At 35.3% G+C, this 19568-nt stretch overlaps 1 protein-coding gene across 1 annotated transcript; it reads left to right on the top strand.

The window, feature by feature from the left end:
* The first annotated feature begins 10720 nt into the window (after positions 1–10720).
* On the top strand, positions 10721–11683 carry LOC144321776 (olfactory receptor 13C7-like). The gene has a single exon (XM_077911024.1). It carries the CDS (start codon positions 10721–10723, stop codon positions 11681–11683), a length of 963 nt encoding a protein of 320 aa, XP_077767150.1.
* The last annotated feature ends 7885 nt before the right edge of the window (positions 11684–19568 follow it).

Here is a 19568-nt window from a genome sequence, read left to right as displayed (position 1 = left end):
AGTCCAGTTCAGTCTCGGCTCTGTGGCTTCATAAGTATACAGATCTCAGGCAAGACACTTAACTTGCTTGAGCATGATGGGTCATCTGTAATATTAACATTATAGCATCTATTTTATAGAATTATTTTGAAGCTTATATGTTGATATATAATAGTCTTTGGCACAGAATGAGTTTGGAATGCATGTTAATTTAATACAGTCTCTCAGGCTGACATTTTCCCCCCTTTTTCATCCTAGGGGAAATGAATAATTTAAAATTATGTTCATATATATTCAAGATACTTCCTTGATTTAATAATTCTATTATTTTATTATTAATAATAATTTATTATTTTGTCTATATTTCTTTTTTCATTTTTTTATTTAGAACTTTTCAAATTAATGAAAGAAAAAAGATTGAGGAGTAGTTGTAAACTGGAATGGAGGAGACAAAGGAGAAATAACAATTATATACAGTGTGGGATCCTGAAGAAGATCCTGGAGTAGGAAAAGAAACTAGTGGAAAATTGGTGAAATTTGAGTAAAGTCAATAGTTAATATAATGTACCAATGTTAATTTCTTATTCTTAATAATTGTACTATGGTTCCTTAAGATGTTAACATTAGAGGTTAGGTGAAATATATAAGGGGACTCTTTGAACCAATTATGCAACTTTTCTTAAAATTTAAAATCAGTTCAAAGTGAATAGTTTTAAAAAATATAAAACGTAAATTATTTATGATTTATCACTTCCATTTCTCCTCTTTCTGAAACAAATCTTTATAACTCTACAACACTTTCTGTTCAGTTTTTAGGGTAGGATTTTTACCTTTTCTCCACACAGTAGGTAGCATGGCCTGTTGAGACTCCAGTTTCTAAAAAAAGGATGTAGTTTTAGACAGAGGCACACTTATCTCTATATATCATTCCTTTTTCTAGAATTTCACCAACATCTTTGTGTCCAGATGATAAATTCATTGTGGTTGCCCTTCTTCAAGCGAGTTGACCCCCTTGCCCTCTTCTTTTTGAACTCTGAGGCCCACTGTTAAGAATTCCAACATTTCAGATTACTGTGGGTACTGGCAAGGGGAACAGACCAAAGGTAAGGCTGTCATCCCTGCTAAAATGTTCTGTCTTGAATTTGTATCAGTAGTAAATAAATATGTGTTCTTTAATCTCTGGGCCCTAAAAATGTCCAGAGGACCTATCCATGGCTTTGGCAGCCAAATTAAATCCTTCTTTCTTTTCCTCTAAGGAATCTTGTAATCCCAGAAGTGATTTAAAGAGTGTCTAAATTGTGTGGAAGGTAGTAGTAGCATTTTGAGCTTTAGGGATATTGTTTCAAAGACCTAATAATAGTTTAGCTTATTAAACAAGAATTTATTTTTTTAATAAATTCAAAATTTCCTGATTAAATAAATAATACATACTTATTACAGAAAAGCTGAGAAACTTGGAAAACCCCAAAGAAATTAAATTCATCCATAATTTCAGTTGTAGTAACTATATATAAATATTTTAATATATTCATATGCATGTACTACATATAAATTTGAAAGCGTAGTGCTGACTTTTTAATATATTTTCTGAAATAATTGTATATTTTGAGTTATCCTGTGTCATTTTTTAAAGGCAATTGTAGCTGTTGTCAAAATATTTCTACATGGAAAGTTGGGAATGAATAGTAAATAGAGAGTGAAACAGTAATTCTCCACTTATCTTTGACTTTTGAGTGTAATGACAATGGAAAAAGACTGGATTTGGAAATTCTCTTCATTTTCTTTTCTTTTTTTTTTGTATGGAGTCATAAAAGGTTTTATTCTGAGTTGCACAAAGACATGTTGGCAACGGTAAAGGAAAAAATTCTATATTTCATGTAGACAAGAACTCAGATTTTTCTTTTAAGCACTTTGTGAACATTTCACATTTGTATATATTATGTTTACTGCTTAGATAAGCCTAAGTCTGAGAGAAAACATTTTGAAAACACACACTCACATTACCTCCTAACCCAATACATCATGTTTAATTTATTTTCTTCCTCATTTGAATCTTGTCCGTCTATGATCAACCATAACACTATCTCCCAAACCCATTGACCCTAGTTTTATCTGTACTAAATGTGGATGCATGCATATACAATTTAGTAAAATAGCAAGAATAATTTAAAATCACTTGTCCCTCATCTTATAACTGTAGATGTTGCCATTTTGGTTCTTGCCATTCTATAGTTTCCTTTTTAACTTTGTTTCCTTTTTACTTCCATTTACTCTTAAAATAACAGGTAACACTATTTCTTTTAAAATGTTTAAAGGACACCAGATTTATCAGATGACTGTAAAATCATATTTTGAAAATTTATGGACAAGATATGTTAAGTAATCTTGATTTGTGGAGTGTGGCATATTTTTCTTCCTACTTTAGTGACCTCTTTCTCTTTCTTTTTAGGTCAAGTTTATTTTTATTTTTTATTTAAATTCAATTAATTAACATATAATGTATTATTGGTTTCAGAGGTAGTGGTCAGTAATTCATCAATCTTATATAACACCCAGTGCTCATTACATCCCATGCCCTCCCTGTGTCCATCACCCAGTTACCCCATCCCTCGTTTGTTTCCTATGATTAAGAGTCCCTTGTGGTTTGTCTCCCTATCTGATTTCATCTTGTTTTATTTTCCCCTCTTTTCTCCTATGATTCTGTGTTTTGTTTCTTAAATTCCACGTATAAGTGAGATCATGTGATAATTGTCTTTCTCTGACTGACTCATTTAACTTAGCATAATATCCTCTAGTTCCATCCACATCGTTGCAAATAGTAAGATTTCATTTTTTTGATGGCTGAGTAGTATTACATTGTGTGTATGTGTGTGTGTGTGTGTGTGTGTGTGTGTGTATATATATATATCTTCTTTATCCATTCATCTGTGGATGGATATCTGGGCTCTTTCCATAGTTTGGCTATTGTAGACATTGCTGCTATAAATATTAGGGTGCAGGTGCCCCTTTGGATCACTACTGAAAAAATGCTCAACATCACTTAGCATCAGGGAAATACAAATCAAAAACACAATGAGATACCACCTCACAACAGTCAGAATGGCTAAAATTAACAAGTCAGGAAACCACAGATGTTGACGAAGATGCAAAGAAAGGGGAACCCTCTTATACTGTTGGTGGGAAAATGCAAGCTGGTGCAGCTACTCTGAAAACAGTATGGAAGTTCTTCAAAAAGTTGAAAATAGAGCTACCCTAAGACCAGCAATTGCACTACTGGGTATTTACCCCGAAGATACAAATGTAATGATTCATCCCCTATTTTGAATGAGTAAAGCTGCATTACTCTCATAGACCTTCTTCTTAAGATTCCCCTTTGATAGAATGGAAGTCAGTGCAGTGTAGTACATTTCTCATTGGTGAGGTGGGAAAACACAGGATGTGATAATCAAAGCTATAGGTGCCTAGCCTCATCTGAATGGCCAATACACTATTTCCATTCCTTCCAAACTGCCTTCTATAACTCCATTTATCCTTTCAACTGGCTCTGCTATGACAGTTCCAGATCTTGTTATTTTAACTTCATTCACATTACATTACCCTACCACCTCTAGATTACATTTATTAGTAAGAGGGGTGTGACTTTAACAAGGAGACCCAAGATCATTTGTAAGAGATAAACTATGAAGCAAGAGATGGAATGAATATTTTTTAAAAAGATAATAGCTAACACAAAGGAAGCAAAAGCAAAAATAAAAGTATTGGAATTGCGTCAACTTAAAGAGCTTTTGCACAGTGGATGAACCCCCCCAAAAAGGCAACCTACTGAGTGAGAGAAGATATTCACAAATGATATATCCAATAAAGGGTTAATATCCAAAATACCTACAAAACATACAACTAAACACCAAAAGTCCCACAAATAACTTGATTAAAAACTGGGCAGAGTACCTGAACAGATATTTTTCCAAACAGGATATACAGATGGCCAACAGACACATAAAAATGTGCTCAATATCACTAATCATCAGGGATATACAAACCAAAGCCACAATGATATACCACCTCACACCTGTCAGAATGGCTAAAATCAAAGACAAGAACAACAAATGTAGATTTGGATATATAGAAAAAGGAACCCTCAAGCATTGTTGGTGGGAATACAAATTGTGGAAAACAGTATGGAGGTTCCTCAACAAATTAGAAATATCATAGAATTCAGCAATTCCACTCCTGGGTATTTACCCAAAGGAAATGAAAACACTAATTTGAAAAGATATGCACCTCTATGTTTACTGAAGCATTATTTACAATAGTCAAGATATGGAAGCAACCCAAGTGTCTATTGATAGATAGACATAAAATAAAGAAAATGTGATATGGATGTAGACGGTATTATGCTAAGTGAAATAGTTGGATAGAAAGACAAATAGGAGAGAAAAATACTGCAACTCTACTCTCCTACTTCAGCATGTATCAAGTGAGGAGCCTAGATTTTGACTTTCTACCATCTGCCCTTCCACTCTGGGCAAGGGCAGGGTTTCAGAGGAGGACTAGTGGGAAGTCAAGTCTTTCATCGTGGCCCTCTAGTTATGAATCCTTTCATCCCCGCTGTGCCATGAAGTCCTTGTGAGGAGACTAGAGTTTTGCTGAATCTGGCAAGAATAAGATAGTGACTCTCTTCTCTAAAGGGCATGGTTTTAGAGGAAGCCTGCTGAAATAGATCTTAATAAGATCCAGCCTCTCATAGTACCTAAAATATCCAGGATACAAATGAATATCACTCCTCACACAAAAGATCTCAATTTGAATGATAAAGGACAATCTCCAGCTACAACAAAAAATGAGCAGATATTGGAATTATTTGACATTTAGTGCATCCATTATAAAATGCTTCAGTGAAAAAAAATGCTTCAGTGAGCAATTATACACATACTTGAAACAAATGAAAATATAGATGGCCTAAGCAGAGAAACAAATCCTTGCAAAAGATATGGAAGAAAGGACCAAGTGGAAATATTAGAACTGAAAAATACTATAATGGAAATAAAAAAATTTGGTGGGTGGGCACAACAGGAGAATGAAGGGGAAACATGTTGATTTGATTTTGTTCTTTTTTTCTAACTTTGAGCTAGAGTATAAGATCATCTCCTGGGATCCCTGGGTGGCGCAGCGGTTTGGCGCCTGCCTTTGGCCCAGGGCGCGATCCTGGAGACCCGGGATAGAATCCCACATTGGGCTCTCGGTGCATGGAGCCTGCTTCTCCCTCTGCCTGTGTCTCTTTCTCTCTCTGTGACTATCATAAAAAAAAAAAAAAAGATCATCTCCTAATATATGTATTTTGGGCTATATATTTTCTTCTAATCACTGGCTTTAGCTGAATTCCATAAATTTTTATTGGGATCTTCATTATGAGTCAGTTCAAAACAGTTTTATTCTTTATTGTGATTTCTTTCCCATACTATGTTACTAGGAGTGTATTATGTAAATTCCTAACATTTGGGGATTTTTTTAAAGTTATATTTTCTTTAAGTTTTTTTTTTCTGATTTAATTCTATATGGTCAAAGAACATTCTTTGAATGATTAAAGTTTGAAAGTACTTGAAGCTTATTTTAGGACCCATTATACAGTCACAGTATTCATTGTGCTACATATTCCATTTACTGAGTTCCTCATTTGATCTGTTAAATGTTTCATACCCTATTACCACGTGATTCTTTTTTTTTTTTTTGTAACTATTTATTTCTGCTTTATGCCACAAACATTCTTCCTTATCACATCAAGGATATTTATTTTGCTCATTCAAAATTTTTGCTCCCTCTGTTCAATTCTTTCTCATATTGATTTTAAGTTGCCCATTTTATTGTCTTTCTTTTATAATGGTTGTGTTCACCATTTATCACATTATTCTTCTCTATGGAGTTCATTTTCCCCTCCAGTATTTTGGTCAATAGAGTGTACCTTATTTAAAAAAAGGAAAAGGTCAAGGCCACAACTTGTACTATTTCAGGTGAGTTCAAAGTTTGGGGTTCCTCAAGGCAGAGAGCCCATTATACTGTATTGGGTATGTACAAGTATGTTTCCTCCCCTGGAAACCCTGACTCTTTTCCTTACCTCTATCTGGATGCTATCGTTTTCTGAGTCCATATCTTCACTGTAAAAAATATCCCAGCTTTTTTTAGTGAGATAAAGCAGAAAGAGGGAACTCTCCAGGTAGGCTGCTCTGTGTGCACTTTTAATGACTTGTCTCTTCACCCTTCTTAGTGCTGGACCACTCTGATGTTATTGTATCTACCTTAGCTTGTGAGGGTTAGAGGAGGGTGGAGCATAATTTCCTCATGGCAATGCAATAGAGAAAGAATAACCTGATTCAAAACTATTCCCACAATGCATTTCTTGTCAGTGGCTACATTATTTCCTTGGATTTCTTCCAGTTGCATTCATTCTATTCTTCAGATTGATACATTTTAAATCTTATTTCTATAGCAGTTCCATGTTTGAGTAGGGGAAAAAGTCAGAAGATTATGCCACTTTATGCTTTCCAGAAGCTGAACATATATTACTCTTAGATTGTTTATTGAATGATTAATTAGATTAAGAAGTTACTAAAAAACAATCCTCCTACTGAGACCTGTCTTTCAACTCAGTTGAGTTAGATTGACCTGTTATTGTTCCCATTCCTCCATCTCTTGCTATCTCAGTCACATTTACTGATGTGTTTATTTTATTTTTTTGATGTGTTTATTTTTAATCACACCTCTTATTCTTTACTGCTTGGCTTTGGGGATATTGTATTTCCCACTTAAATTCTAGCTAACTGATCCCAATTTGATGTCCCTGTTCTGTTCCTTATATAATGTGATATTTTCTTTCTACCTTTTACTAACCTTCCAACCTACCACTCTTCTCTCTTCCTAGATTTTCTGCTGCCAGGCACAAAATCCACCTGTGAGAGGAACAGAGAGCTTACAAACAGGAGAGAGAATGATGAGAGTGTGAGAGAGACTGTGATCAAATGAGTTGAATACACTGATCCTGATGTGGCGGCATTATGACTAATAATAACCACTTTGATAAATTTTAGACTGAGGACCAGAGGATCTAGGTGAGGTTTTGGGTCTATTCAATAAAAATGCATGAAAACATTGCTCTTAATCTAACTTTAAGGTGATGAAACTAAATTTTTTAGAGTTATCATGAAATCAAAATTTTGTTCACAATTCAGATAAAATTGCATGGAGTAATTTGCATGGAGTAATTTGCTTTAGGGAAGAGAAGAGGCTTGAGCCAGATTCAGTGTCTTGTACTTAATTATGTTGTTAGTTTGTCTGTACACAGACTAAAATGAACAGGTATACTAGCTTCCTGGTAAAAGGACAAGAAGATGGTATCTGAATGACATCTACCTAAGAGATACAGAGGACCTGGAAGTTATAGAAATGGAGTAGCATGTGTCAGCTCCTCAGGAAAAAGCATGCATTGACGTGTGGCCCAGCATTAGGGAGAGCATGGTAAAGGGGGAATCTAGGGCAAAGTCTGTTGGAATATAGACAGGCAGTTGGTATTATGGGAGTCGACCTCAGATATTAAGACCCTAGGTATTGCTTGCCATTCTTCTAATGGGCTGTAGTACCTCAGAGGGGACCAAAGTAATTTATGGGGTTTAGGGAAGAATAGATATTATTCTTGAAATGAGGAGGCCTCAATTAGTAAACACTTAAGTAAAATAGAAAAAAAGGAGAAGTTGAGGCTAGGGCTTAGAAATGTTGAAGAGAAGTCCTTGATCATGAACTCCTATGAGTTCATGTTGATTGCTTCTTACCATATTTGTCCTGGGGATGGATGAGGGTTGTAGCTGTAAGTGATATTTATGTGGTGGCTGGGTACATTTGAGACAACAGGTGTATAATCCTATACCTACTAGAGTGGTTTAGAGAAATACACCAAATATTCTCTTTCTGTTCCTCATTTGAAAGTTCTAAAAATAGTGCTGTCTCACAGTATTACTGTGAGTAGTACTGCCCAGACACCTGGGTCCTGTATTTCCTCAATGCCTGGGCATGGTGCTGGTGAGGCAGCCCAGGCTTAGACTGGGTTTCATGTGAATCCCGGTCACAGGAAGTTGGGGTTACCAGGTTAACAAATGAAAATAGATAACACCCTCTTAAATTTGAATTATTGCTGATTGCCTTTGCATATGTACACTGAGATAAAAATATTTCATAGGAAATATTTGTACTAAAATTGTTTGCTGTTATGTGAAATAAGTTATAAGCATCTCTTCTACATACCTTTTAAATTATAAGTATTTGGCTCCATTTAACATTCTTTTGTGTAATTTGCTTATAAAACTTGCAGTTACGGCCTATCTTCCATTTGTATTGTTACATAGTCTTAACTGTGCTCACATCAAAACTATTTACTTCCTTTGTCCACTGAACGTTAATGAGAAAACATGCTTAACATTTGGATTATGAGTCAATATACTGAAAAAATGCTAGCATAACGTTAAGAACTCTTGGAATTGCTCTTTAAATTTATTTTGTTGAAATAGATAATACCATCCTTCACGGTATAAATCGCTTTCCCATTGCTCAAGATTATGTTGCATCTTTTGCTCAGTGACTTTTAAAAAATGTTCACTGTCAAGAAAGAATGCAGTTGTCAAATTTTACTCCCTTCTTTTTAAGACTACTCACGATGATTTTTGCTTGTTTCTGTGCTAAACGAGTATTTCATAACATTCATGTAAAATGATTGAATTCTTCAAATGTTGGTAATTGATTTCAAAAGATAGTCATAGAAAATGTCATAATATTTATCTCCTTCAAGTTGGAACTTATTTTCATGTTCATAAGTAAAATGTGATTTGCTCACATCATGGAAATTATTGATATGGTCTGTTTCATGTTGTGTCATACCAGTGTTGGCATGACTGAAGAACAAATAGGTTAAGTTTGGGGTATTGTGTATGTATTTAAATAGAGGGCATGAGTGAGCAAAATTAAAATGACCATACCTATTATCCTGGCCATTTAGAGAGGGCAATGAGACCAGAATAATGTTTATCTACTCTGAGAATCCAGGATTTAGAAGTCAAAATAAAGGTGATTGGTAGATAATCTATTAAGAACAAAGTATCATTTTGACCTAAGCATCACAGAATACCCCCACATGTCTCTATCAGATATAGTCAATTCTGATGACTGTGTCCTGACCATTTTACCTGGGGTAGCACTTCTAAATTTGCTCTTCCCAGAAGGTATAAAGTCAGAATTATTTGTTTTTTTGTGAGTTACACTTAATTGTATTAGCAACTTTGTTTTAATTGCTTCTAAGGGATTTCATCCCAAAAGTGCTAGAAAGTTCTTAAATTCTAACCAATCCACACTGCAAAGTTTAAATTACTTTTGGGATTAGAAAAATCCTCAAAGCAGCAAAGACTCTAAGTTGGTTTGGTGCTCCATTGGCTGGTCCTTTAAAGGTTCTTTTACTAGTGAAGTGACTGTAAAGAGCCCTACCTTTCAATTTTACTGTTATACTGGTTAATTGTTGTGTTTCTTTGTTTTTGTTATTTTTTTTTTTACTGTAACAATGATAGCTACTTGTTATTAATGAAAACTGAGAAGTAGAGAGTTATTTTAGTTATATTATTGAATTTATTGAGGTGGAATTTATGAGACTAGCAATCTCACAAAAGAGTAGGACTTCTGTTTCTGGCACTTTAATGTAGAAACATTGTATTCTAGTGAATTGGGGATATAAATAATTGTAACATATTACTAATGCTTAAGAATATTTTGAGTAACCTATATCTCCTTATTATGGGTATTCTGAATATGCAGTGAGAAAATGATTGGCAGAGCAGCTCTTTGAGCAAAGTTGATTTCTGTGCAGGGAACAGATAATATGTATTTTCTCATGCCTGCAAGTAAAAGAGTAAATCCCCCATCACTTGAATTTCTTAGATTATACCTTTATTATGGTTTGTAGATTGAGACATGTGTACTGGAGTTTTTCTGAGATCAACTTGTAATTCATTATATGTATTAGGCAGGGTGGTAGAGCTACCTAGACATCCCAACTTGTACTGAAAAAGACAAGAATAATTTTGTCTATGTCTAAAAACTGTTTTCTTTTTTTCTTTTACAACCATTAGTAATGTCTATAGTTAATATCCTTAGGATATTACAGGTATACCTTTTCCCCCAGGTTTGAATTAAACAAAAGTTCTTTTTCTAAAAATGTATCTTTTTAGCTCATTTTTCTGGCCACAAAGTTCTGAAACTGAGATGAAGTTACCATTGAAGCAGGACTTCATACACCATTTTGTTTTAGTAACTGAAGAACCGTGATTTTCGCTGATGCTAATGTATTAGTTGTGTTTTGGATTGTTTGATCAAAATGTTATGGTGATGTGGCATTCAAAAAATTTCAGATTCATAATGTAAGTGAGATACACAATTCTAACCCAGTTGTATGTGTTCTGAATCTCTTTTCTAACAAAAGCTTTTTTTTTTTTTTTTTTTTTTTTGAGCTACAGTCTCCATGAGATCTAAAGTTCTAACTGAGGTTAGAGGATCATTATATAGTCTTATGCTATCTATGTATCCAGTTATAAGTCCATATTGCCCCTAAGGGAAGCTGCTTAAGGATGCAAACAACTCTTGCAAGCACTGCTGTAACAGATCCACATGTATTCTGGCTGTTGCAGAAGTCATTTTAGTCAAAGAAAATATTAACATGGGAGAGACCAATCAGTCTTCTGTGACAGAATTTGTCCTTTTGGGACTTTCTGGCTATCCAGAGCTTGAGGCCATTTACTTTGTGCTGGTACTGTGTATGTACCTGGTGATCCTGCTGGGAAATGGAGTCATCATCATTGTAAGTGTCTGTGACACCCACCTGCACACCCCCATGTACTTTTTCCTCAGTAACTTATCGTTCTTGGATATTTGCTATACCAGTTCTTCTATTCCCCTATTTCTCAGCAGCTTTTTAACATCAAAGAAAACCATTTCCTTCTCTGGATGTGGAGTGCAAATGTTTCTTTCCTTTGCTATGGGAGCCACAGAGTGTGTCCTTCTAAGCATGATGGCATTTGACCGCTATGTGGCCATCTGTAACCCTCTGAGATACCCCATCATTATGAGCAAGACTTCATATGTGCCCATGGCTGCTGGGTCCTGGATCGCAGGAGGTGTCAATTCTGTGTTGCAAACCTCTCTTGCGATGCGGCTTCCCTTCTGTGGGGATAATGTCATTAATCATTTTACTTGTGAAATCTTGGCTGTCTTAAAATTGGCCTGTGCTGATATCTCCATAAATATCATTAGCATGGTTATTGCTAACATGATTTTTCTTGTGGTCCCAGTACTTTTCATTTTTGTTTCCTATGTTTTCATTCTCTCCACTATCCTGAAGATTCCTTCTGCAGAGGGGAAGCGCAAAGCCTTCTCCACCTGCTCTGCCCACCTAACAGTGGTGATTATATTCTATGGAACCATCCTCTTCATGTATGCAAAACCCAAGGCTAAAGACTCATCTGGTGCAGACAAAGTACAAGTCACAGACAAAATCATCTCTCTATTCTATGGAGTCGTGACACCTATGCTCAATCCTCTCATCTATAGTTTGAGGAACAAAGACGTGAAAGAAGCTGTGAAGAATGTACTGTGTCGGAAATGCTCCTCAGAGGCGATGTGACTGCTTTTAAAGAAATTCTTTTTTTCTGAATACAGGACTAGTTCTCACCTAGAGGTTTCAAAGAAAATATAAGGGTTGGTGGTACAATTAATTCTTGAAATTCTCATTTTTCTGTTCCTGATATTTAAATGTGAGAGAAATGTAGAGCCTACTTTTTTCCTTCATAACTGGATTAAGGAGAAATGGGTAATTTATGGGTAAAAGCAACTTATGGGTAAAAGGATTCTCATCCAAATCATCCACCTTCTCATGGATAACAGAATTTAGTTTAACTCTGGAATAATGAGTTCTATAATCTTATGTGAAAGGAAGTGCCATTTTACTAGCTTAAGTTCTCATCCTCTATGTGCATTGTTTTTCTAGTGTCTTATCATTTTTAGGAATATAAAGAGGAATATAAATATCAACAAAAATAATTTCTAACGGGGCAGTCTTTGATCACATAGAGGAAAAGTGTGAGCATTTTAAGTGTTAGATACCTGGTCTGTGTGTATGCCATAGAGAGACAAGAGTAGTAAAATGAAGCTATTTTTCCTAGGGCAATTTCCTTTTCGCTGCAAACTGGCAGGCATACTTCTGTGCAGAAGTGTCTGAGGCAATGTGAGTCATTGCACAGCTACCCCAGCTGACAGGGAGATTTGGCTTATCGTAGGTTTTAATAGATGAGCAGTGGCATCGTTGAGTGAAAATCATTGTTACTGTTAAGTGACTCAAAAAATTAGTTTCCAAAGAACTTATTTGCATAATTCTCTGAGAACATGGTAATAATGGGTTTAGAATGTCATAAATTAGGTATTTTTGCAGTTACATGAATTTCCTGTAGAATATGAGCTTTCTATTCATTCAGTCATTTATTCCTTTATTTAATTATTCAAGTAACCAGTATTTACTGAAGAGCTATTTTGTCTCAGCCATTATGCTAACTATTGGTGTTATCAAAAAACTAAACACATTGAGACAAAACCCAAAACATGATCAAGGAGTGCACAGTCCCTGAGAATGCAGACTGACACTTAAATTGAGGACAAAAATTTTAAAGACTTTTCATAGCTTTTCCCTTTCCCCTACTTTCTAAGCTGGATCTTTTGTTTGCATTCACAGTATGTTGTATCTTTATTGGGTTAAGCAGAGTAACGGTGGACTTGGAGTAGCTTAAAAGGAGTAAACTGATCTTCATCTAAAAGGACTTGGACCAATTCTAAGAAAGAAATAAGAGAGAACAATGAGAAAGAGGGGATAATGCAATGAGGAAGAAAGCAGTGCATACTAAAGATTTGGAAGATAGATATGGGAGATACTTAAAGAGATATCATAAAAATAGAATCAGAGAAAAGGGAAAATATGGCTAAATAGAAAGCTTTGGTACTGGTGTTCTGTGACCCATCTTCAGTGTCTCTCTCTATCTCGTGGAAATTTCAGTAAAGATATGAAGTATTCTTTAAGACATTTAGTGATGGATTCCATTTCCTTTGTCATCTCTCCATGCTGCGACTAGCTGTTAAGATTGGTTAACTTAAGTGGGTCACAATTATAATGTCGTGGGTTTAGTGCTGTTAAAAGAGGATACATAAAATTCCTCTAGAACAGGGAGTTCTAGGAAGGGAAAGGGACTTTCTGCTCGGCTGAACTGGAAAAACAATTCTAGTAGTCTTGTGCAGAAGAATTTTTCAGACAGAGAATATAGCAAGTGGCAAGATATAGACCACAACTAAGGTTTCGATTAGTTTGATCTTGGGTTGTATTGTTGGTTGGTAACAGAGGAGAAGATTGGAAGGGCAACTTGAAGCCAAATTGTTCAGGCTTCAGATACTAAGATAGGAAGTCAATATTTCTATAGGTTTGAGGTGATGACCCTCTTTCTCTGGAGCCCAGGAGGATACATCAGGTCTCCACATAGCTGAGCACATTCCAAGAAGTCATATCTTTTTCCTCAGTGGAAAATCTTCCCAGCCCTTAAATCTGAAAGAAAAATGCCTCAAATCATGCACCAATGTCTATTTTGCTCTATGCTGTTTGAAGATGGTATTGCTTAAATATTTCATGTGATGCAAAGAGCCAATTTGATTCCTCAGTGCAAGCTTCTTCGTTCTTTCTTTATGTTTCTGTTTCTTTTTTTCTAAATTTGGATTTAACTTCACCAGGTGCTTAATGTAAGTGACTAATTCCTATGCTGTTCTCCCCTGAACTGTTTAGTACTCACATTGCTTTACGTATATTCATTTGTGCTTACAGATATTTCACACGTGACAATGTAAAGGACATTGTGAAGAGATCTGGAGCATATGTTATTGGAAAATTTCTGAATCCACTTATTTTCTGGAACTTTCATAATTATTAAAATCCAACTTAAATGGATCACTTGGTCAATGTGAGATGGCTATCCAACGAACTCATTTATGTGAAAATCCTTTATGTTGGAGAATTTCAAGTACTAGAAAATGATAGATATCATTAATTATTTTATTCATTAGTTTTTCAGTGGCAGGGACTAGATCCTTTATTTTTTTTATGGCCTACTATAGCCTAGTAATATAACATAGTTTCCATAAGTGCTTTTAGGTTGTTACCAGAACTCAACAAATACAATATTTGGTTAGTTGATTGATTTATTGGAAATTTGCTGATTGAACTGAATATAGAATATACTGGGGAAGAGATGCATTTGTCATGCTAAAGTGAATGAAAAGATAAAATAATTGAAAATAAAGACAGACATAAATGCTTCTGTTGAGAAACTAAAAGATTTGTTTCTGCTAAATAGAAGTGAATTTGTGCATGCTGTCAGATATAATTTGATTTTATGTGCTACTAGAAGAGCTTATAATACTTTTCAGAAGAAAAACATTCGAAAGTGATGTTTAAGACATATATATATTTTTTTTTACTCAAAGACCCAAATCTCCAGAGTGTGGAAAAGCAATACATTTTACTAAGGAATGGAAAAGTAAAGACAAATAGGCTTTGCATCTTGCTCTTGACTAGTGTTCCTCCAGTGGCAGAAATGGGATAAAATTAAATAAAACCAGTATACACTGTGATTAAAATCCATGATCACACTAAAAACACTAAAGTCACAGGAAAACATTTTCCAGGAGTGAATCATAAACATTTTACCTGGGTCTTAAGGATAAGTAATCTTTTCCCAAGTGCAAAGTAGGGGACAGACATTCCATGTGAAGAGCACAACAGAACAACATTTTCAAAGGAAGACAGGGACTTAATCCATAAGTTTGCTGAAAGACAGGTGTCAGAACAAGGTTTTGGTGCTTTATTTGTAAGAGGTCACCAGGGATATGTTTTTAACTCTGAATAAAAACTAAAAGGACTAATAAGATGGACCCAATAGAAAGATTTCATGAATTCAGAACTGGCTTCTTTCTGCTCCCTTAAAGTCCTGCTAGACTCCAACACTTATTCTTGGAAGAGAGCCACACTGCTGTGGCTTTCCTGTGATTTTCTTTGAGAAAAAACTTCCCAGGAGGGTAAGTCCAAGTGAGGGTTCTTCTTTCCAGATCTGCTCACAGCTATGCTCCTTCTGGTTTAAGAGTCTTAAGCTGGGGCAATGGTTAAGGACCAATAGAGCATAATTAGCCCCCTTCCCTTTTTCATACAAAAGGACACATCTAATATATTCATGAATGACTTAAATTATTTTTATGGATCCACATACATTCCTGTCCTTATTAAAGGAAAAATAATGTAGTAGTTTCAAATGAAGACAGAGATTTCTGGATTGTTCGATTTCTTCTAAATTCATGTACAGTGTCTTACTAACAAGATGCCATCTGTATGGGTTGAAAAATGTGTCATTTATCCACAGACTGGGATTTGTAAAGTGAGGTGGATATTAGCTCTTGGGCTTCAGGCTTTTTGGTGGAAAGCTTTCTTAGTCTTCCGAAACATAGACTTCAAGGCTATCAAGGATCAAGGATCTAAGCTAGAAGGAATATTACTGGTCTTTTGTTGATAAAATATGCCAGGAACACCATAAGAATGTCTTATTTTAACTTGTATTGATGACATAATCTATGCATGATCATATAACCTGATTTGCATGCAATAGTCTAAGTTATGTCTGCTGTCCCAGTATAACTGTTAGTAACACCCTGGTTCAGGTTCAAAAGTTTGCTGGTTTGGATGATAAATGATATTGTGGCCCTGGTCACAGAGTAGAGTTGCTCAGAAATACTGTTTTTCAATTTCTACCAGGCTGAGAAATTGGTAAATTCTAAGAGTTTCTTTCTTCGTGATGTACTAATGCAATATTTGTACTTTCTTAGATATGCATTGTTGTGGCTAGACCTTTTCATTGTTCCATCCTCCAAAATATTATCTTTTGAAAAAAAATATTATCTTTTGATCAAACTAAATAGAATAGAACATAAATATAATACAAAGAGGTTTGTGGGAAAGCCAAGTTCTTTCAGCATAAAATTTATTATCATCTATCAATTTGTACAGAAAAAGCTACTGGGGTTATGCTTAAGATTATGTTAATTCTAAAGATAAGTTTTGGGAGAATTAGTTCAAAAATACTAAGCAAATTCACCAATATGGTGTGTCTATCCATTTATTTTACTCTTCTTTAATTTCTCTAGTTTTGCAGTTTTGATATAGAACTCTTATTTTGAAGTAAATTCTGTTTATTCTTTAGTATTTTTGATGGTAGTTTTTAATTTTATTTTTTTTTAAAGATTTGTGAGTCGGGGAGAGGCAGAGGGAGAGGAGGAGAGAGACAATCTCAAGCAGTGTTGAGTGTGGAGCCCCATGCAAGTCTTGATCCCACTACTCTGAGATCATGACCTCAGCTGAAATTAAGAGTCAGATGTAGTGAAATGCCGGGACACCTGCACCCCGATGTTTATAGCAGCAATGTCCACAATAGCCAAACTGTGGAAGGAGCCTCGGTGTCCATCGAAAGATGAATGGATAAAGAAGATGTGGTTTATGTATACAATGGAATATTCCTCAGCCATTAGAAATGACAAATACCCATCATTTGCTTCGACGTGGATGGACCTGGAGGGTATTATGCTGAGTGAAATAAGTCAATCGGAGAAGGACAAACATTATATGGTCTCATTCATTTGGGGAACATAAAAAATAGTGAAAGGGAATAAAGGGTAAAGGAGAGAAAATGAGTGGGAATAATCAGAGAGGGTGACATAACATGAGAGAACTCTGGGAAATGAACAAGGGGTAGTGGAAAGGGAGGTGGGTGGGGGGTGGCGTGACTGGGTGACAGTCACTGAGTGGGGGACTTGATGGGATGAGCACTGGGTGATATGATATATGTTGGCAAATCGAACTAAAAAAAAAAATAAAAAAAAGAGTCAGATGCTCAATAGACTGAGTGACCCAGACTCCACTGATGGTATTTTAAATGGACATTAAACAAGAAACCTTCTTTTCAGGATTGTTCTATTTGGGGTCTTTTTTGGTTCCATATAAATTTTAGGTACTTTTTTTTCCTATTTCAATGAACAATGCCATTGGAATTTTGATAAGGGATCATATTGAATCTGTAGATTTGGGTAGTATGTACATTTTAACATTAGTAATTCTTCCAATCTATGAACACAGAATATTTTTCTATTTATTTGTGTCTTTAATTTCTTTCATCAATGTCTTATAGTTTTCAGTGTACTAGTCTCTCTCATCTCCTTGGTTAAGTTTACTTCTAGGTACTTTATTTTTGATGCAATTGTAAATGGGATTGTTTTCTTAATTGCTCTTTCTGCTAGTTCATTAATAGTGTGTAGAAGCATAATTGATTTTTGTATATGGATTTTGCATCCTTCAACCTTACTGAATTCATTTATTAGTTTTGAACTTCTTTGTGGAGCCTTTAGTAAAGGTTTTCTATATATAATACCATGTCATCTGCAAATAGAGACAGTTTACTTCTCCTTTCCAACTTAGAAGGCTTTTATTTCTTTTTCTTGCCTCATTACTCTGTGACTTCCAATACTATGTTAAATAAAAGAGGGATTATTAAACATCCTTCTCTTGCTCCTGATCTTAGAAGAAAAGCTCAGCTTTTCATCACTGATTATGTATGATATTGGCTGAGGGCTTGTCATATATGAACTTTATTATTTTGAGGTATGTTCCCTCTATACTCAGTTTATTGAGAGTTTTTTTTTTTTATCAGGAATGGATGTTGACTGTCAATTTTTTTAATAGATCTATTGAGATGATCACATGAATTTATCCTTCATTCTGTCTATGTGATGTATAATAATGATTGATTTGAGAGTGTTAAACCATACTTTCTTTCCTGGAATAAATTCCACTTGATCATAGTGTATTATTCTTTTAATGTATGATTGAACTCAGCTAATATTTTGTTAAAGATTTTGCCTGTTGATATTTCATTGATTTATTATTTCCTTTCTTTCTTTCTTCTATACTAATTACATGTGTGTTAGGCCTTTTGATTTTGTCTTCAGGTATTTGATTCTTTATCACTTTTATTCTATTGTTGAACCTATGTGGTAGATTTTTAAATTTCTGCTATATACTTTTCTAGAATTTTCATTTGGTTCTTTTTATAGTTTTAATTTCTTCACTGAAATTTGATGTCTTTTTTTGTGTGTGTGAGCATATTCTCTTTTATGCCATTAAGCAGTTATCAGTAGTTGCTTAAATAGTTGCTTTATCACCCTTTCTGCTAATTCCAACCTTTAGGCAACCTCAGGTTTGGTTTCCATTGATTGCCTTTTTATCTTGAGAGTGCGCCACACATTACTGATTCTTTGTATGTTGAGTAATTCTGGATTGTAGCCTGGACATTGTAAAAGTGATCTGGTGGAAATTCTGAATTCCATTAAATTCCTCTGAATAGTTTTGAGGTTTTGGTTTTAAGATAAACCCTATTTGGGCAGCCCTGGTGGCTCAGTGGTTTAGTGCCGCCTTCAGCCCAGGGCGTGACCCTGGATGAGACCCAGGATCAAGTCCCACATCAAGCTCCCTGCATGGAGCCTGCTTCTCCCTCTGCCCGTGTCTCTGCCTCTCTCTCTCTCTCTCTCTCTCTCTCTCTTCAAGCATAAATAAATAAACTCTTAAAAAAAAGATAAACCTGATTTGACTCAAAATGTTAACAGTCTTTTTGTTAACAGTTCACATCTTAGTTCAAGATTTTTGTTCTTTCATCTTTAGCTGGACTGTGCATACATGGCACAGGGGGCAGAGAACTGGACCAAGATTTTTACACAGAATTTAATGTTTCCTCTTTTGTATTTTCCCTTTCTGGAATTCTCCCCTGACTTTACACTGGCTGTGTTTTCCCTGAACTCTGAGGTTTATCCAGAAGGAATGCTAGCTTATTATTAGGGTTTTTATTATTTCATACAGTGCCTAGTTGAGCCCATAGGAATAAAAATGTGAAACTTACCCTGAAAAATTACTTTGACACAGTGATTTCTTATAAAAATTTTGTTCAAAATTTATCATCTCTGAGATGCTTGAGTCTGATGGGAGCTTATTCAGCCATAGTGAAAGCAGCAGAAATCAGAAGTTCCTCCTTCATATTTTTTTAAATATTTTTTTTATTGGAGTTCAATTTGCCAACACATAGCATAGCACCATCCAGTGCTCATCCTGTCAAATGCCCCCCTCAGAGCCTGTCACCCAGTCACCCCAATCCCCCTCCCCCACCTCCCTTTCCACCACCCCTTGTTCGTTTCGAGAGTTAGGTGTCTCTCATGTCCTGTCATCCTCACTGATATTTCCCACTCATTTTCTTTCCTTTTTCCTTTATTCCCTTTCACTATTATTTATATTCCCCAAATGAATGAGAACATATAATGTTTGTCCTCCTCTGATTGACTTGCTTCACTCAGCATAATACCTTCCAGTTCTAACCACCTCGAAGCCAATGGTG

Source organism: Canis aureus, chromosome 10 (genome assembly GCF_053574225.1).
Source record: "Canis aureus isolate CA01 chromosome 10, VMU_Caureus_v.1.0, whole genome shotgun sequence".
NCBI classification, from domain to species: Eukaryota; Metazoa; Chordata; class Mammalia; order Carnivora; family Canidae; genus Canis; species Canis aureus.
Note: the sequence above shows the minus strand (reverse complement) of the source record. Positions and strands in the feature narration are given on the sequence as shown.

Bases quoted from the DNA above. Each gene is read 5' to 3' on its own strand.
- LOC144321776 (XM_077911024.1), top strand. From the start codon at position 10,721: ATGGGAGAGACCAATCAGTCTTCTGTGACAGAATTTGTCCTTTTGGGA.